Raw genomic sequence first — 21,009 nt, 5'->3', positions numbered from 1 at the left:
TAATGAAACCTGGTGATATGATATCGAGAAAATGAAAATATAAAACTGGAGAAAATGAAACATAAAAATTAAAAATCAAGAACTTGAAAAATTGCGGAACGAGAAATTGAAAAATCGCCTCCGCCCCATGACTGCAAAATCTATGTTTCCTTGTAAAAATGTACCATTTTAAATTTGTTCTAAGTTTCTTATTGTGAAAAGATGGCTATGTATATTAAGAAAAAATAGCCAAAATATAAGCCCCGCCCACCCACCCTGTTTCAATTCTGATGATTCTTTTATTCGTCGTAAGGCGAGGGGCGGAGCTTAAATGTAAAATCCTTATTTTTCTACGAGAAATTACCATGTAAAATATGTTCTTAAGTAGTCGTGTTATAGAAAAAAAACTAAATGTACTTAAAATAAACCCAAAGATTAAGTCCCACCCATATCCGCCCCGATCTGCATTCTAAATTGTAAGGATTTTTCATTCTTTGTCATATCGAAGGGCGGGATTTAATTGCTAGATCGACATTTGTTTACAAGAATTTACCATTTTAAACATGTTTTAGGTTTCTAAGAATAAAAAAATCATCACAATTGAGATGGGGTGGGTGGGCGGGTTTTATATTTTGCCTTTTTTTTATACACTTAGTAGTCTTTGAACAACACGAAACTCAAAAACATGTTTGTGATTTCTTGTAAAGAAGTAAGTACTTTGCAGTTAAGCTCCGCCCCCTTGGATCACCGCGAATAAAAAAAAATCATCGCAATAGAGATTGGGCGGGTGGGTGGGTTTACATTTTGCGTTTTTGTTTTAATATTTGTAGACGTCTTCAACATGAAACTTAAAACGTGTTTAAAATGGAAAATTTGTAAAAGGAAATATCGATTTTGCAATTACGCTCCGCCCCATAATTGCAAAAATTTATCATTTTAATCGTGATCTAAGTTTCTTGTTGTGAAAAGATGGCTATGTATGTTAAGAAAATAAAGGCAAAATATAAGCCCCGTCCACCCTCCCTGTCTCATTTCTGATGATTTTTTTTTATTCGTCGTAAGCCGAGGGGCGGAGCTTAACTGCAAAATTCTTATTTTTCTACGAGAAATTAAAAACAAGTTTTTGAGTGTTGTTCAGAATCGAAAATTAAAGAGATCTCCAAATCGAATTACTGGAAATCCAAAAATTGCCAAATTAAAAAACTTAAAAATTGTAAATTTGAAAAATTGAATAAACGAAAAATTATAAAGTCGAAAGAAATGTTAAAAAAACAAAGAAAATGGAAGAATGAAACCTGGTGATATGATATCGAGAAAATGAAAATGTAAAACTGGAGAAAATGAAACATAAAAATTAAAAATCAAGAATTTGAAAAATTGCGGAACGAGAAATTGAAAAATCGCCTCCGCCCCATGACTGCAAAATCTATGTTTCCTTGTAAAAATGTACCATTTTAAATATGTCCTAAGTTTCTTATTGTGAAAAGATGAGTATGTATTTTAAGAAAAAAATAGCTAAAATATAAGCCCCGCCCACCCGCCCTATTTCAATTCTGATGATTCTTTTATTCGTCGTAAGGCGAGGGGCGGAGCTTAATTGTAAAATCCTTATTTTTCTACGAGAAATTATGATGTAAAATATGTTCTTAAGTAGTCGTGTTATACAAAGAAAACTAAATGTACTTAAAATAAAGCCAAAAATTAAGCCCCACCCATTTCCGCCCCGATCTGCATTCTCAATTGTGAAGAATTTTTCATTCGTTGTCATATCGAGGGGCGGGACTTAATTGCAAGATCCACATTTGTCTACAAGAATTTACCATTTTAAACATGTTTTAATGTTTGTATTGATGAGGCTGATACGTGTTTAAACTCCATATTAATTTTAATAATAATGAAAAAACTTTCAGAGTTTAAATAATATATTTGTAGTCACTGCTACACGTGTTTCGGTACACAGTACCGTCTTCAGGCGGAAGAGAAACTGGGTTTTTTTTTAATAGCTCTGTAAAAACCCCAGTTTCTTTATTTGTAGACTTCTTCAACATGAAACTTAAAACGTGTTTAAAATAGAAAATTTGTAAAAGGAAATATCGATTTTGCAATTACGCTCCGCCCCATAATTGCAAAAATTTATCATTTTAATCGTGGTGTAAGTTTCTTGTTATGAAAAGATGGCTATGTATGTTAAGAAAATAAAGGCAAAATATAAGCCCCGCCCACCCGCCCTGTCTCAATTCTGATGATTTTTTTTTATTCGTCGTAAGCCGAAGGGCGGAGACGGTTTATATTTTGCCTTTTTTTCTCAATATACTTAGTATTCTGTGAACACGATACTCAAAAATATGTTTGTGATTTCTTGTAAAGAAGCAAGTATTTTGCAGTTAAGCTCCGCCCCCTTGGATCACCGCGAATAAAAAAAATCATCGCAATAGAGATTGGGCGGGTGGGCGGGCTTACATCTTGCCTTTTTTTTTAATGCTAATAAAGAGGCTATAATATGTATAAAGATATGTAAGTAATTCAACACATACATTGGATTATTAGTGTCACATATAATCGAATCTTCATTGTGTGCTTTGGAAAAAGTTGTTCTATTCTTTTCTTTTTCAGTGATTGATAATTTTAAAATTTGTCTAATTTATCTCACATTTGGGATCAGCAGTAATTATAGCTGTTGAAACAAGTTAGGCAGTTTTGTAAAAAATCCAAACTCGGTTATTTATTTGTTATTCTGAAATTAGATTAATATAATACTCCTACATAATTGTACGATTCCACAACCTTCAGGTAGAATACACTACGGTCACCTCATTTGCATATTTTCTCAACAAAGGTTTTAAATCCGTATAATCGCTCAATAGTGGCCAACCCCTATCGTAAATCATACACTTTCTTGGCTCGTTCTTGACGAAAGATGTTTGGTTGCCTACATTTAGAAAAAATGCCCTTTTTAGGTCTTGCTTTAATCAACAATAACTAAAAAATGGATAGTTTAACGAAAAAATAATTATTAGCCCCAGGTGAGCAATAATATTATCTACACTGTCAGATTTTTTTAAGCCAAAATACGTTATAGTTTTGGCTCAAAGAGAAAAATAAGTTTTTCTGTTTTTATTTTTTATTAAAAAAACGGAAGCCTTTAATGCAATATAAAAACTATTTCCATGAAGATTTTTGTATCACGAACAAATAGATATGTCGCACAAGTCTTCAAGTGCTATAGTAAGGATGATATTGGAAGTGGCGTTTTGCCGTATTTCGGCAGATTTTAATGACTGTAAGGAAGAGCCTTAAAATAAAAGGTAAGGTAAGAGGAATACAAATATATTTAAATACTTCAATTTAAAATTCTTTAAATTTCTAAGTGAAATTCTGAAAATTGTTGCCAAATTTGGACTTTGTTGTTTCAGTCGCAAGTAGCTATTTTTTCTACGATATGTCCCCGAATTGAGTTTACCAGAGGAACCTTTTTTAAATTGTTATTTTACAGAAAAACTCAAAGGAATACAAATTTTTGCTTGACTGAAACAGGTATTTCACCTAGAAAAACATTTAAATAATCCATCGTTGTAGGTAGTACGAACCTTCTTGAAATATATTCCTATTGTTCTATTATTGTTTATTAAATTTTAGTTTTAGTTTCCTTATTTCCAGGGAACGAATTATTCGATAAATTAAAACTTTCTTACAATTTAACTTACACAAACTTTGAAATCAGAAAAAAGAACTAACTAGTTTTATTTTAGTGGTCGGTATGCAAAAATATTTCAAAAAGCATAAAGTCATTTTTTTAAGTCTAGATTTTTTCAATTATAGTAAGTACCTAGTTTTAAAACTTTTTGTTTATTTCAAATTCATGACCTGATATCTTAAACCAAGTCCACAAACTTTTTTTTAGAAACGAGCTGCGTTTTGAAATACCAGCGTTTTTTTTCTCACAATCTAAAATTATACGTTTTACTGGCTTAAAATTTTTAACACAAAAAAGCCAGTTTCAACCATGTTTCCCACTATGTATTGCTCGAATTTTGTTCGTTTTCTGTAAAAAATAATCTTAGATGTTTTTCACATTAGAACCACTACATTTTCCAAAACATATGAGTATTTCTTCATAACAGTAAAGTTTGTCTCGAACTATAAGAATACAGGTCAACAACCCGTCAGGGGAAAGCGGATGTTTACTTCACCCAAATTCGCTACCCGCCGGGCAGTCTGGCAGCCAGGTACAAATTTCTTGCAAAAGCGGCGGTTCCAAAAGGGTTGTAAATCTAATTAATTGTGTATATCTTGTCACTCTGACTGACGTTTGAAATTGAATTTTAAATTTTAGTACTTTGAGTTTATTTTGTTTGTATTTTGAAAACCGGGGCGGTTGTATATCAGCAATTATCACCCAGTAAGTATGTACCTGGCTTATTTTAAGCTGTTCCCTTCTTTACGCAGGTAAACCTAAAATAAATCTACGGGTGTCTGTCAATTTTTGAAACACACTATACGTAGGTAGGTTTTAAAATAATTAAAACACCCGCAGATTCCGACAAAAGTTGTCTCTTGCTTTTCAAGAAGAAAAGTGGCGGATTTAAGTTGATTTCTAGAAAAATTTATCATTTTAGACATGTTTTCAGTTTATTGTTGTCGAAATAAGTCTACACATACTAAGAAAACAAGGAAAAATGTAGCCCCGCCCACCCGCCCTATCTCAATTCTGAAGATTTTTTTAATTCTTTGTAAGCCGAGTCGTGGTGTTTAATTGTAAAATCCTAATTTTTCTACGAGAAATTATCATGGTATATTCGTGTTGTACAAAGAAAACTAAATGTATTAATTAAAAAAGAAAACCAAAAGAGCAGCCCCGCCCATCCGTCTCAATCTCAATTGTGATGAATTTTTCATTCGTTGTCAGACCGAGGGGCGGAGCGTAATTGCAAAATCGATATTTTTCTATGCAAATTTACCTTTTTAAACATGTTTTAAGTTTCTTGTTGTGAAAAGATGTCTACACCGCCCACCCGCCCTCTATTTTCTTCAGAGCATATGTCATCTGCCAAAATCAGTCTTATCTTAGCCAGTACTAGCCCCGCCCACCCACTCTCTCTTTTCTTCAGAGGGTATGTCATCTGCCAAAATTAGTCTTATCTTAGCCGGTACTTATTCATGAAAAAATGTAGTTCTACATTGATGTTGATATCAATAAAATTTTTCTAATTTTAGGCTCATATGATTTTCTCAAAAATTATCGTCTTTTCTGATGATTTCCTAGTAAAGATTTACAGCAGTATAAATAACGAAAATTTTGGGAAAAATTTGTCTTCCAGAAATATCGTGTGAACTCTTAAAATGTCCAAGACTTTTAAAAAATTTAGGAAGAGCGGGAAAAATGTGATAGACCTAGAAATTTTGAACATATTGGAAAAGGTTGAATTTCAAAATTTTGGTATAACTGGAGCCTGATAATTTTAGCAATTTTGGAGAATGTGGAAATTCAGTTCATTTTGTGTACTTTGGAAAATCCGAAAAATTGGGCTAATCTGGAAAATCTGAACATTCTAGAAATTTTGAAAATTTTGCAAATTACGAAGATCCCCAAAAAATAAAACAAAATAGAAAAATATTAAATCTCAAAATTTCAAAAGTTTCCAACTGTTTGAAATATTGAAAAGTTTCAAACCTTTCAAAATTTCTAAAGACTCGACACATTCTAAAAATCTTGAAGTTTTCATACACACTAGAATTTGCGAATTGTAAAGACACCAAAGACGCTAAATAAACCAAAGTTTTAGGTTCTAAATAGAAGAAACATTCAACAAAATCTTAAAAATTGTAAAGACCTTGGAAGGATTAATGTTGCTAGAAATTATAAAAATTATAAACTTTATAAAATTTCTAGTAATTCTAAAGTATCCAAATTTCCAAACACTGTTAAAACCCTAAGAGCTCAAACATTAAAAAGAACTTTAAAATTCTGTTCCAGATATTTCAGAGATTCTATAATTTGTAAAAAACCCATGAACTTTTAACATAACAAAAATTTTAAAAATTCCAAAGTCTCTAAACAAATAAAAATTCAAAAAATCTGAAGAATGTTTTCTTTAATTCTTATAAATCCTACAAGTATTAGAGGTCTTGAACCCCCTAATCATTATCTTATACATCTCAGAGATTCTAAAGATTCCAGAGATTCCAAAGATTTGGACTCTTGAGATATATAAATTTTAGGAAATCTTAAAAAATTTAGAAAGAGTGGGGAAAATGTGACAGACCTAGAAATCTTGAAATTATTGGAAATAGTTGAATTTCAAAATTCTGGTATAACTGGAGCCTGATAATTTTAGCAATTTTGGAGAATGTGGAAATTCAGTTCATTTTGTGTACTTTGGAAAATCCGAAAAATTGGGCTAATCTGGAAAATCTGAACATTCTAGAAATTTTGAAAATTTTGCAAATTACGAAGATTCCCAAAAAATAAAAGAAAATGGAAAAATATTAAATCTCAAAATTTCAAAAGTTTCCAAATGTTTGAAATATTGAAAAGGTTTCAAACCTTTCAAAATTTCTAAAGACTCGACACATTCTAAAAATATTGAAGTTTTCATACACACTAGAATATGCGAATTTTAAAGACACCAAAGATGCTAGATAAACTAAAGTTTTAGGTTCTAAATAGAAGAAACATCCAACAAAATCTTAAAAATTGTAAAGATCTTGGAAGTATTAGTGTTCTTAGAAATTATAAAAATTATAAACTTTATAAAATTTCTAGTAATTCTAAAGTATACAAATTTCCAAGGATTGTTAAAACTCTAAGAGCTCAAACATTAAAAAGATCTTTAAAATTCTGTTCCAGATATTTCAAAGATTCTATAATTTGTAAAAAACGTATGAACTTTTAACATAACAAAAATTTTAAAGATTCCAAAGACTCTAAACAAAACAAAAATTTTAAAAATCTGAAGAATGTTTCCTTTAATTTTTATAAATTCTACAAGTATTAGAGGTCTTGAACCCCCTAATTATTATCTTATACATCTCAGAGTTTCTAAAGATTCCAGAGATTCCAAATATGTGGACTCTTGAGATCGATAAATTTTAGAAAATCTTAAAAAATTTAGAAGGAGTGGGAAAAATGTGACAGACCTAGAAATCTTAAAAATATTGGAAATAGCTGAATTTCAAAATTCTGGTATAACTGGAGCCTGATAATTTTAGCAATTTCGGAGAATGTGGAAATTCAGGTCACTTTGGAAAATCTGAAAAGTTGGGCTAATCTGGAAAATTTGAACATTTTAGAAATTCTGAAACTTTTGTAAATTACGAAGATTCCCAAAAAATAAAAGAAAATAGAAAAATATCAAATCTCAAAATTTCAAAGTTTCCAAATGTTTGAAATATTGAAAAGGTTTCAAACCTTTAAAAATTTCCAAAGACTCGACACATTTTAAAATTCTTGAAGTTTTCATACACACTAGAATATGCGAATTTTAAAGACACCAAAGTGCAAAATAAACTAAAGTTTTAGGTTCTAAACAGAAGAAACATCCAACAAAATTGTAAAGACCTTGGAAGGATTAATGTTGCTAGAAATTATAAAAATTATAAACTTTACAAAATTTCTATTAATTCTAAAGTATCCAAATTCTGTTCCAAATATTTCAAAGATTCTATAATTTGTAAAAAAACGCATGAACTTTTAACATAACAAAAAGCTTAAAGATTCCAAAGACTCTTAAACAAAACAAAAATCATAAAAATCTAAAAATCGTAAAAATCTGAAGAATGTTTCCTTTAATTTTTATAAATTCTACAAGTATTAGAGGTCTTGAACGTCCTAATTAGTATCTAACACATCTCAGAGATTCTAAAGATTCCAGAGGTACCAAAAATTTCAAAGATTTAAAGACTCTTAGGGTCTATTAATTTTAGAAAATCTGGAATATCCGAAGACTGATGATTCTCATAACATTTAGAAAATGTAGAACTTTTGAAAATTTCAAAAATGTACTTAGTTCTAGAAATTCTAAAAATTTTACTGAATTTGTCCTGTGAAAGTTCAAAGTTTTCTCTAAATTTCAAAGATTTCGAGGATTCCAAGGGTGTCAAAAGTCTAAGGAGTCGATCAATACTAAATTGATATATGTGCCCTTGCTAATAATTAATTAATTACGTTATCAAAAAAAAATTATACGGAAAAAATAACTATAAAGATAAAAAAAAGAATTCTCAAAATTAAAGTTGATTATAATTGTTCGACTATACTTTAGGGGCTAGGGAACTTCTGCCGAAGTAATTTTCAACCAATTTTTTTAACACCAACACTCTCGTACAACTCTTTCAACAGTGGTTAATGATACAGAAAGGACACCAAAATTTTGTGTACAAATTAGGTAGTTGTAAATTATACCTGGAGATTACTTGACCGTAGTAATCCTGTTAAATACGCTACACCTCTCTCCACTTGAGGGATGATTTCTTATTTTAAACTTAATGCAGAGTGGGTTGCCGAAATTTAATAGTTTTTAAATAGAAATATCTATAAACATATTAATATTAATGAAAAAATGAATTGGTTGCTCCCTAGAGCTTTTTTTTTTAATTTGTGAAGTAATGAAAATGTTACTGCGTTAACATACTCCACGGCCGAAATTTTAGAAAAATATCTAATTTGTTATGTAAATTTAACAAAGATTAGGACTGCTGATTATCTAAAATAATAAAATAAAATCATGTATCATGAATCGTGGTAGAGATAACTTTTCTAGAAAATAAAATCACTTTTACGGTTCTTATTTTCCATAAGTGCATTCAAAAGAAAAAATTATCAAGTAGATAGAGCTTATTTTACGATAAGTTTTTAACTGACAAACAAACATTTCAAAGATTTTCTTGTCTAAAATATATCGTGATTTGGCTCCCTTGTTTCCTGAACATTTAAAATCCCACCTGAGAAACTCGAAAAAGCTCATTTTATTTATAAGTTGTACAAACAACTATAAACATTGGAACCGTTTGGCCGCAAAACGCGGCCTCGCCGCCACTCTAAAATCCAATTTGGCGGTCGTCCTTCCACTTTACACCCGTTCCTTGTAAGGATCTCGAATGGAAGCCGCTTGCAAATATTGGCATAGCTAAAAGCTTGTCGAGCTTAGGTTAGTACGGCCGGAAACCGGACTAATGACTGAACCTCGTCTCCGGCGGAAGTCGCGACATCGGCAAAAGTGCCTCGAACAACGAAAGCGTTTTCTGGTTTGGCATAATGAATCGGCGAGGTGATTAGCCGAGCACTGAAGACTACATTAGAACCGAGCACTTTGCGCATCACACGCCCGATCAGGCGAGTCCTGCCCTGGCTCTCTCCTTCTCTGGCCGTTTCTTAAAACTTACCAGTCCGGCCGTTGCAGTCGGGGCCGTTCAGGGAGCTGTGCTCTGGCAGCATCGCCGGCGTCAGGTTGATGTTAGGGTAAAACTCCAACATTTTTTTTCGGGACACAGCACTCGCGCACTTTTACGTCATGGACTTGAGCTTTGGCGGTATATGGCTGCAGCGACGCAAGCTTCACTACTGTCTCTTTACTATAGATTGTCACTGATAGAATAAGGCAAGGGAGGGAAAGGCCCTCCCTTTAGGGGTTCGGAAGACGTCGGGCGTCCCGACATTTTACATCGCGGTGATGTACACGCCCATTTGGACGGAATTGAAGAGGGGAGGAGCTTGGAGGTGTGGTGGGAACCGGTTTGGGGCCCCCACTACGCGGCGTGCGCAGGGGCGCTGCCCCCACCGCGACGCCGCCGGAGGAGAGTGACTTTATCTTATCTCTTCGATATGGTGACACGAATTGAGGATCGCGATTTTTCTTGCGATTTTTTTTTTTTTTTTGGAGGATATTTAGAAGAGTGAAGTGTGGAGGTTATAGAGGATGCTATGCTGCTAACTGCAGACATGTTCGACTAAAGATGGCGCCGGCTTAGTTCACAAAGTAACAATTTGCTTTATAACTTTGTTGCTTGGAGTTTATAACACGGTCGGGTGTTTTATACAGAGGTTGGAGATTTAACTGTGATAATAAAGTCTGTCATGATTATTTCGTCTAGCTACATTGAGATACTTTTTTTTGGTTAAGTTTTCATTGATCGCATTTTTTTTTAACATTTTTCTACATAATTGTTGATTAAAAAAAATGTGCTGAATTGTCTTGTGTATCCGTCTATTTTTTTTAAATGTTGTCAGAATTTCATTTTATTTACGGATTTATTTTATCAATTTTCAAAAACGAAAGACTCATAACTTTACTACAATTTTGATAATATATCAAACTTAGAGAAAGATGTACATTGTACAGATCAAAATCAATAATCTTTTAGAAAACTAGAAGCTACTATCTAACTAATTTCGGTTTTTCGTAGCGAATTTTAGTAATTAGGGAATTCCAAAGCAATTCTCGAAACTCTAAATAGTTCATCCATTAGTACTCTGAATAGTTTCTAATATGTTACGGTTTTCAGATTTTTATTAGATGATTACGGTTTGAGAGCCCAGGGATAAGCAAGAAACGTGTTTGATTGTCGCAGGTAAGTTCGGTTTTGGTGAGGTGAAGCCGCTGAAGAAAGAGTTTAGAAAATTCTGGGAACTGGAAGAGAAACTAGCTAGCATAGGGCAGGTGGACGAAAGATAAGACGTATTTACATTTGTACAGAGATTTACATATTTATAGGTAAATGCGTTCAGGTAGAGTACGTGTTTTTGGGGGAACGGTTGTTCCTCATCCATTCCAAAGAATTTCGGTAGTTCGGTAGTTATTCACAGAATTCCAAAAATTCCATTCATTACATGGAAAATTTCAAAAATAACTCGTTAAAGAGTTGAATGAAATTAGCTATGAATTGAGTAGCTACTTGTTTAAAAATAACGTCTAATATGATTCATTATTGATTACTTTCGAAGTAAGAATTGTGTTTAATTTTGGTAACTCTGGTCAAAGAGAACGAATTAAAAAAAAGAAGGGTAATATGTATTTACAAAATTTCAGTAAGTATTGCCATAAATTACGAAAAATCCGTTCATTAAATGAACAATTTAGAAAATAATTATATTAGTAAAGGTTTTACTGAACATATGAACTGAGCAACAGAGCAACTAAGTTCCAAAATTAGATTAAATATTTTTCCAATATTGATTACTTTCGGCATAGTTCCGTTTAATTCCGTCAATTCAATATTAAAGTGACTGAAATTAAAAAAAAAATAAGGAAATAAGAGCAGTTCCGAAGAATCTAAGAAAAATTAATCATATTAAAAAAAATCAGCAATGCTATAAATTCTAAAAATTGTTTTTATTAAACGAATAATTTCGAAAATAATTCTATTAAAGTGTTTACTGGAATTATTAATTATTAGTTAACCTCCAAAATTAGATAGGTAGCTACACGCAATATTTCAACAAACTATACGCAGTTTCTAGTTGAAGCTATAGTTTCCATGAATAGGTATGTACCTAATGAAATTTTGTCGCTAAATATTGTTACAAGTATAATACATTGTTTCGAAGTTGTAAATGTGATTATAGTAGTCCAAAAGCTATAAGGTTATATGGCCATCATAAAATTATCCCATTGTGTCGAAGTTAAGTTGCTTTCAATAGAAAAGGTTTTAGGGTTGTAAATAACGTGTCCACTGCAGCTCGACCGGCTGTTGTGGTTTCGTTCAGGGGCGGCTTTCACTAAATATGTAAATCCACCACTCCATTATTTCTTTACTACCTGTAGCCGCTGACGGTTCCGAAATAACCACTCGCTTTGAAAGCCGGCCCTGTTAAATGTAAGCAAGAAATGTTCAGAAGACAATTTATTGCCAACCGGTAAGCTTAGCTTTGTTTTGCCGTCAATTACTTTTATGATGGTCATATAACCTTATAGCTTTTGGACTAGTATATAAAAGAATATCAAAATGTCTCCTTTCTTTTCGTTGTTAATCTACATTCATGTATTTTCTCCTCATTTTTGTTTTCACTTTCGTTCCTATTGTCATTTTAACTTTCCTTCTTTTAGTTCACATTCGTGCCATTTTTATTCTCGTTCTCGCCCTCGTTCCGATTGTGAATGTCATTCTGATTTTAGTTCTTTATCTCGTCTCATTTTAGTTCTTCTTCTCATCTCAACTGAGTTCTTTTCGTTTTTATTCCCGTAGTTATGCTGTTTTCTTACTTTTATTCTCCTTTTGGTTCTGGTTTCTCGCATTAATTCTTCGTGCTATATATTTTTGTTTTTGTTGTAGTTCTTCTTGTCATCCCCGTTAGCATCCTAGATATCATTTTCATTCTCATCCTTAATTCTTTTCTTGTTCTAATCCCCATTTTCCCCATTTTCAACCTACTCTGCACTTTCATTTTAATTCTGGTTTCTCCCATTCCCCCTTCTTGTTGTTCCTATCGTGCTTCTCCTTCTGGTTTCCTTTTTTGTTCTCTGACTCTTCGTTTTCGTTCGTACTTTAATTCTCATTTTTTTTTTATTCGCTTACATTCTTGTCTTCCTCTCGGTTTCCAATACTCTCTCTCCTTCTGGTTTCATTTTCGTTCTCATCCTAGTCTTCATTCTCGTTCTCAATGTCATTTTAGTTCTTGTTTTCGTTTTCATTCTTGCACTAATTCTGTTTTCTCGTTTTCGTTCTTCTCTTGGTTTTCCTTTTTCTTCTTTTATCGTTCGCAGTCTAATTTTTGTTTTTCATTTTCGCTTTTATTCTCTTTCTGACGCTGATTTCTGACAAACCTTTTTCTTGGTATTCTCGTTTTTTTTTCTTTTAAGTCATGTCATTTTCATTTTTATCCTCATTTTAACCGCCATTTTCATCCTCCTCCCCATTTTTTTTTGTTCTGTTTTCTTGTTTTTCTTGTAGTTGCGATCTTGCTTTCTTGTTTTCGTTGTTGTTCGGATTCTGCTTTTTCCCATTTCCCCTTCTTGTTACTTTTGTTTTCGTTCTTCTCTTAGTTTCCCTTTTTATTTTTTGATACCTCGTTGTCGTTTGAATTCTAATTTTCATTTCCGTTCTCATTCTGACTCTCATCTTTGTTCTTTTTCTCGTTTTCATTCTTATCTTTTTCTCGGTTTCCAATATTTCTTCTATTTCTAGTTATCGTTTTCGTTCTCGTATTGAATCGTTTTTTTGTTATTCTGTTTCCTTGTTTTCTTTGCAATTGTTTTTATTGTTGTTCTAATTCTACATTCTCCTATTTCCCCTCCTTGTTGTTTCTATTTTCATTTTTTCCTTTTTTGTTTTTTAACACCTCGTTCTCGTTTGCAGTCTAATTCTCATTTTCGTTCTCATTCTAGTTCTCATTTTTAATTTCATCCTCGTTCTTATTTTCGTTTTCACTTTTATCCTCTTCCGGGTTTCCTTCTGGTTCTCACTTTCGTTGTTATTGTCGTCTTCATTATCGTGCTGATTCTATTTTCTTGTCTTTAGTTTTTTTTTATTCTAATTCCGAGCAGGCCTTCTTCTTGGTATTCTCGTTTTCGTTTTTCTTTTTAGTTCTTATCTTGTCGTCCTCGTTAGCATCCTAGACATCATTTTTATTCTCCTCCCCATTTTTATCCTCGTTCTTATCCCGATTTTTCTTCGAATTCTGCTTTCTCGTTTGTCTTCTAGTTGTGATCTTGCTTGTTTTCTTGTTTTTATTCTCACTTTGATTCTCCCTCCCTTTGCCTCTTCTCGTTGTTTCTATTTTCGTTCTTCTTCCCGTTGCCAATTTTGTTCTGGCTCTTCGTTTTCGTTCGCACTCTAATTTTCATTTTCATTCTAGTTCTTTTACTCATTTTCATTCTTATTCTGCTCCCGGTTTCCAGTATTGTAATCTTAATTCTTGTTCTCGTTTTCATTTGCGTAATGATCCTGTTTTCTCGTTTTCGTTCTTTTTTATTCCGTTTTCTTATTTTTCTTGCAGTTGCTATTTTATTTTCTTGTTTCTATTGTCATTCTTCTCATAATTTCTCTTCTTGTTCTTTCTCATTTTCCTTTTCATTTTTATTCTCACTCTGGTTTTCATTTTCGTCTTCATTCTTATGCTGATTCTGTTTGTCGTTTTCGTTGTTTTGTGATTTGTTTCCTTGCTTTCATTCTCGCTCAGATTCTGATTCTTCACATGCTTTCTTGCTATCCTCATTTTTATTTTTCTTGTAATTCTCCTTCTTGTCGTCTCCGTTAGCATCCTAGGTATCATTTTCATTCTCATCCTCATTTTTATCCTTGTTCTAATCCCCATTTTTAACCTCCTCTCCATTTTCATTTTGATTCTGGTTTCTCTCGTTTTTCTTCGTGCTTCTCTTTTTGTTCAGTGACTCTTCATTTTCGTTCACACTCTAATTCTTACTTTTGTTCTCATTTTGGTTTTTATCTTCATTTTTATCCTTCTTCTTTTTTTCGTTTTCACTCTTTTCTTCCTTCCGGTTTCCAGTACCCCCTCTTCTTCTGGTTTTCATTTTCTCAACCTTGTCATCATTCTCGTTCGCACTGTCATTTTAGTTCTTGTTCTGTTTACATTCTCGTACTGATTCAGTATTCTCGTTTTCGTTCGTTTTTTATTCTGTTTTCTTGTTTTCTTTGTAATTGCGATCTTGCTTAGTTGTTTTTATTGCTATTCTGATTCTGGTTTCCCTCATTTCCCTTTCCTGTTGTTCCTATTTTCGTTCTTCTTAGTTTCCCTTTTTGTACTTTGATACCAGTATTCTCGTTTTCGTTCTTTTTTTATTGTGTTTTCTTGTTTTCTTGTTTTCTTTGTAATTGCGATTTGCTTAGTTGTTTTTATTGCTATTCTGATTCTGGTTTCTTCCATTTCCCTTTCTTGTTGTTCCTATTTTCGTTTTTCTTAGTTTCCCTTTTTGTACTTTGATACCAGTATTCTCGTTTTCGTTCTTTTTTTATTGTGTTTTCTTGTTTTCTTTGTAATTGCGATTTGCTTAGTTGTTTTTATTGCTATTCTGATTCTGGTTTCTTCCATTTCCCTTTCTTGTTATTCCTATTTTCATTCTTCGTAGTTTCCCTTTTTGTACTTTGACACCTAGTTTTCGTTGGCAGTCGAATTCTCATTTTCGTTTTTTTCCTGCTTCTCTTCTTTACTTTCATCCTCGTTCTTGTTCTAGTTTTCATTCTTATCCTCCTCCCGACTTCCTTCTGGTTTTCATTTTCATTTTCATCGTCGCCTTTATTTTCGTACTGATTATGTTTTTCCGTTTTCGTTTTGTTTTAATTTCGTTTTCTTGTTTTTATTCTCATTCTAATTCTGATTCCTCGCAGGCCTTCTTCTTGCTATTCTCGTTTTCATGTTTCTTTTAGGTTTTATCTTGTCGTCCTCGTTAGCATCCTAGGTACCATTTTAATTCTTTTCCTCATTTTCATCCTCGTTCTAATTCTTATTTTTATTTCCCTTCCCAGTTTCGTTGTGATTCTGCTTTCTCATCTTTCTGCTAGTAGTGATCTTGCTTTCTTATTTTTATTCTCGTTCTAATTTTTTATGTCTTTCCCTCTTCTTGTTGTTCCTATTTTCATTCTTCTTTTAGGTACCATTTTGTTCCTTGACTTTTTGTTTTCGCTTGCACTCCAGTTTTCATTTTCGTTCTCATTCCGGTTCTGATCTTCATTTTCATCCTCGTTCTTTTTCTTCTATTCATTTTTATCTTCCGCCCGGTTCCCAGCATTCCCTCTCGTTCTGATTCTCATTGTCGTCTTCATTCTCGTCTTCATTCTCATCCTCGTCCTCATTCTCGTTCTCATTGTCATTTTAGTTCTTGTTCTCGTTTTCGTTCCTTCTTATTCCGTTTTATTGTTTTCGTTGTAATTGCGATCTAGCTTTCTTGTTTTTATTGTTGTTCCAATTCTGGATTCTCCCATTTCCTCTTGTTGTTGTTCCTATTTTCGTTCTTTTTTTAGTTTCCTTTTTTGTTCTTTGACACCTCGTTCTCGTTCGTAGTCTAATTCTCATTTTCGTTCCCATTCTGTTTCTCATCTTTACTTTCATTCTCGTTCTTATTATCCTTTTCATTCTTGTCCTCGTCCTGGTTTACTTCTGATTTGCATTTTCGTTCTCATCGTCGTCTTGATTCTAGTACTGATTCTGTTTTCCCGTTTTCGTTCTTTTTTGATTTTTTTTCTTACTTTTATTCTCATTCTAATTCTGATTCCTCGCAGGCCTTCTTCTTGGTATTCTCGTTGTCGTTTTTCTTTTTAGTTGTTATTTTATCGTCTTCGTTAGCATCCTAGACACCAATTTTATTTTCCTCCTCATTTCTATCCTCGTTCTCATCCCCACTTTCGTTCTCCTCTCCATTTTTGTTCGAATTTTGCTTTCTCGTTTTTCTTTTAGTTATGATCTTGCTTGCTTTCTTGATTTTATCCTCGTTTTGATTCTGTCTCCTTTTGCCTTTTCTCGTTGTTCCTATTTTCGTTCTTCTTCTATTTGTCATTTTTGTTCCCGACTCTTTGTTTTCATTCGCACTCTTCTTCTCATTTTCGTTCTCATTCCGTTCTGATTTTCATTTTCATTCTCGTTCTTTTCCTCGTTTTCAATCTTATCCTACTCCCGGTTTCCAGTATTCCCTCTCTTTCTGGTTCTTATTTTCGTTCTCATCCTCGTCTTCATTTTCGTCCTCATGCATTGTCATCTTAGTTCTTGTTCTCGTTTTCATTCGCGTACTGATTCGGCTTCTCGTTCGTATTCTAATTCTCATTTTCGTTCTCATTATTTTGTGATTTGTTTTATTTTCAATTTCTCGCTATATCTAAGGAAATTAAAATACAATGTCTGTATTTCCACAAAATTCTATTCTGAATATATATTTACAATTTTTTTTCTAAAAATGTGGATAATTCAAAGTATTTTATCAAAAAATTACGTTAACTGTCGATGATTTCCAAAACATTTCTGGTTTAACAAACTGATAAACAAAACCTGATCTGACCTGACTTCAATTTATACACGAAAATTTTTTTTTTTAATTAAACAAATAAAAATAAGAATTTTTTCTTTTTCATCCAATTTCTGATTTTTTTAAATTTATTAATGACCATAATCCATAAATCTTGTACCACACAACCGATAACCGATCCCCCAAAAAAGTTCTACTCGGCCCCGAACCCACCCGGAGCCGAGCAACCAAAAAACCCTCGACCACCGTCTCCCAAATTTCGACAGTTCGAGCTGAGATACGTTCCGGAGGCTCCGGAGCGCGGAGTATCTCACCGATAGCGTGAACTATGGACAAACACCGTCCGGAATGCTAGCGCAGGTGTTGTAATGCGGCCGATAACCGCAAACACTTGTAGTTCGGGCACACCATCGTCGACTAAATACGGCCAGAGTCTTGTTGATACCATTATAAAGTTTACCACAGCCATTCGTGTCTGTGGAGAGGGACAAAATATCAAAGTCCCGGCCGGAGCCGAACCGTTTAGACGGCTAAAGTGTCGCGATTTGCATGCATGAAATTGCAAAACCTGATGCGCTGATGCATGCTTGCGGTCGCATCAGGTCTTAGGGGCCGGTCTGCGCTCGTGTAACGTTCGCGCATTTTTACATTTCCTCGAAATGGCTCCGTTCGTGTCTTTGTGGAAATTCATTACGACGGCGTAGAGGTTTTTAATAAAGATTTGATGATCTGGATACGTTTTTGGAGCGTTTTATTAGAATTTGTCGTCGGGTGAAATTTCTTTGTAACGTGAAACACGGAATAAATGTAAATAAGGGCGAAGAAAGAATCGCGTTTCGGGCTTTTATGAAGTACTTACGTGCTTTATAAGCGGAGGTCGAAGGTCGATTTTAATTTATATGGCTTTTTTACGGTGTGGATACGCCAGCGTGAGGACGGTTATATGGATTTTTTCGTCCTCCCTGTATATTGTCACGGTCGAGTGATAACTCTTCCGCGTCCGTCAAAAGTTTCGAAGTTTGGGAGATCAAAGGAAGAGCAAATCAATTGCCATGACGACACTTTGCTTAGGTACATTTGCAGGTGAACCGTAACGAAATCAACGGAGTGACAGCATCACGCTGTTGATCCTCTTAGTCCTGTGTTTCCGACAGTATCATCCCATTGTTTTCGACACGTGCTGTCACGTGCCACCTGCGAATAGACTCTAAATTCGGTCCATTGCCCATATCGAACACGTCAATGGGAGAGCGGAGAGGTTAGCTCACGGCGCTGTAAAATCAATAGCTTTGAAAGTAAGAGAAGTTTGTGCCAATTTTTGGTGATTTTAAGATTTTGTATTTTTGTTGTGTTCAGATTTTTGAGGAAAAAAAAATAAATAAATAAATAAAACGAAATTTGTTGTCGAATATAAAAGAAGATTGAAAATAAATAACTTCTGGAGTTAAAAATCTACAATAAAATTCTCTGCGTAATTTTTTGAAAGGAGTCGAAAACAAATCAGATTTTGAAAAATTGCTCTTGGAAAAGTTGTATTTTTAATGAATCCTAAACGTCACAATTATTTCATATGGGCAATTGGGCAAAATGGTATTAATGAAGTCGAAAATAACTTCTAGAGGTCGACATCTACAACATATTTTTGGATAATTTTCGAAAGTAGATTCGAAAAATATAGCATTTTATGATTTCTTGTTGTCGAAATAAATCTACACATACTAAGAAAAAAAGGCAAAATGTAGCCCCGCCCACCCGCCCTATCTCAATTGTGATGATTTTTTTTTATTCGTCGTAAGCCAAGAAGGCGGAGCTTAACTGCAAAAACCTTATTTCTCTACGAGAAATTAAAAATATGTTTTTGAGTATCGTGTCATTTAAAGAATACTATGTATATTAAGAAAAAAATAAAACCGAAGATTAAGTTCCACCCATACCCGCCCCAATCTCAATTCTCAATTATGATGAATTTTTCATTCGTTGTCAGATCGAGGGGCGGGGTTTAATGGCAAGATCAAGAATTTACAATCTTAAACATGTTTTAAATTTCTGGTTCTGAAAAGACAGCTAGGTATATTAAGAAAAGAGACAAAATATAAGCCCCGCCCACCCGTCCTATCTCAAATGTGATGATTTTTATATAATCGTCGAGAGCCAAAGGAGCGGAATGTATCTACAACAAAGTTCTCTGCGTAATTTTTGGAGATTAGTCGAAAAAAAAAACGAATTTTGAAAAATTGAGCTCTTGGAAAAGTTGCCTTTTTAATGAATCCTAAATGTTGTCATAATTATTTCATATGGGCAATTTGGCAAAATGGTATTAATGAAGTCGAAAATAACTTCTAGAGGTCGACATCTACAACATATTTTTGAATAATTTTCGAAAGTCGTTAAAAAAGAAAATTTCTTAATGAAAAGTTGAGCGTTTGAAAAAGTTGTCCAAAAAGCCGCAAAAAAATCTACGATGTGTATTTCGAAGTGACCTGAAGATTCGAAAAATATAGCATTTTATGGTTTCTTGTTGTCGAAATAAATCAACACATAATAAGAAAAAATGTCAAAATGTAGCCCCGCCCACCCGCCCAATCTCAATTGTGATGATTTTTTTTATTCGTCGTGAGCCAAGAAGGTGGAGCTTAACTGCAAAATCCTTATTTCTCTACGACAAATTGAAAACATGTTTTTGAGTATCGTGTTATTCAAAGAATACTATGTATATTAAGAAAAAAATAAAGCCGAAGATTAGGCCCCACCCATACCCGCCCCAATCTCAATTCTCAATTGTGATGAATTTTTTATTCGTTGTCAAATCGAGGGGCGGGGCTTAATGGCAAGATCAAGAATTTACCATCTTAAACATGTTTTAAATTTCTGGTTCTGAAAAGACAACTAGGTATATTAAGAAAAAAGACAAAATATAAGCCCCACCCACCCGCCCTATCTCAAATGTGATGATTTTTTTTATAATTGTAGAGAGCCAAAGGAGCGGAATGTAAATGCAAAATTTTTATTATTTCTTTCTCTACAAGTAATTACCATGTAAGACATTTTTTTGAGTATCGTGTTATTCAAAGGATACTAAATACTAAATATTAATGAAGTTTTCATTCGTTGGTAGGCCTAGGGGAGGTATCTAATTGCAAAATCCATATTTCTTTACAAAAATTTACTATTTTAAACGTGTTTTAAGTTTTTAAAAATAAAAAAAATTATCAGAATCGAGACGGGGTGGGTGGGCGGGGTTTATATTAGGCCTTTTTTGGTGATTTTAATATTTTGTGTTTTTGTTATGTTCAGACTTTTAAGAGAGAAAAAAAAACAACGCGACGTTTGTTGTCGAATGTAAAAGAACATTGAAAATAAATAACTTCTGGAGTTAAAAATCTACAATAAAGTTCTCTGCGTAATTTTTGGAGAGTAATCGAAAAAAAAACGGATTTTGAAAAATTGAGCTCTTGGAAAAGTTGCCTTTTTAATGAATCCTAAACGTTGTCATAATTATTTCATATGGGCAATTTGGCAAAATGGTATTAATGAAGTCGAAAATAACTTCTAGAGGTCGAAATCTACAACAGATTTTTGGATCATTTTCGAAAGTCGTAAAAAAAGAAAATTTCTTAATGAAAAGTTGAGCGTTTGAAAAAGTTGTCCAACAAACCGCAAAAAAATCTATGATGTGGATTTCGAAGTGACCTGGAAATTTGAAAAATATAGCATTTTATGGTTTCTTGTTGTCGAAATAAATACACATACTAGGAATAAAAGAGAAAATGTAGCCCCGCCCACCCGCCCTGTCTCAATTCTGCTGATTTTTTTATTCGTCGTAAGCTAAGGAGGCGGGGCTTAACTGCAAAATCCTTATTTCTCTACGAGGAATTAAAAACATGTTTTTGAGTATCGTGTCATTCAAAGAATACTATGTATATTAAGAAAAAAAAGATTATGCCCCACCCGTACCCGCCTCGATCTCGATTCTCAGTTGTGATGAATTTTTCATTCGTTGTCAGATCGAGGGGCGGGGCAAGATCGATATTTGTCTACAAGAATTTACCATTTTAAACATGTTTTAAGTTCCTTGTTCTGAAAAGATAAATACGTATAAAAGAAAAAAGGCAAAAGATAAGCC

At 33.3% G+C, this 21,009-nt stretch overlaps 1 protein-coding gene across 2 annotated transcripts in view; it reads right to left on the bottom strand.

Annotated features, from left to right (window-relative positions):
* The window catches only part of LOC135139565 (LIM homeobox transcription factor 1-beta.1), a 28,659-nt gene extending 19,077 nt beyond the window's left edge, over window positions 1-9,582 (bottom strand). Inside the window, exon 1 of one of the 2 annotated variants that reach the window (XM_064069862.1) lies at window positions 9,361-9,582. In XM_064069862.1, coding sequence (XP_063925932.1) covers window positions 9,361-9,451 — 91 coding nt within the window. In that variant the 5' untranslated portion in view covers window positions 9,452-9,582. The remainder of the gene's footprint in view (window positions 1-9,360) is intronic. The other variant, XM_064069861.1, reaches the window with a different exon arrangement.
* Between the last annotated feature and the right edge of the window lie 11,427 nt (window positions 9,583-21,009).

The sequence above is a fragment of the Zophobas morio genome, unplaced genomic scaffold, assembly GCF_036711695.1.
Source record: "Zophobas morio isolate AGI-343-1 ecotype UQ-CSIRO unplaced genomic scaffold, CSIRO_AGI_Zmor_V1 ptg000031l, whole genome shotgun sequence".
NCBI classification, from domain to species: domain Eukaryota; kingdom Metazoa; phylum Arthropoda; class Insecta; order Coleoptera; family Tenebrionidae; genus Zophobas; species Zophobas morio.
Note: the sequence above shows the minus strand (reverse complement) of the source record. Positions and strands in the feature narration are given on the sequence as shown.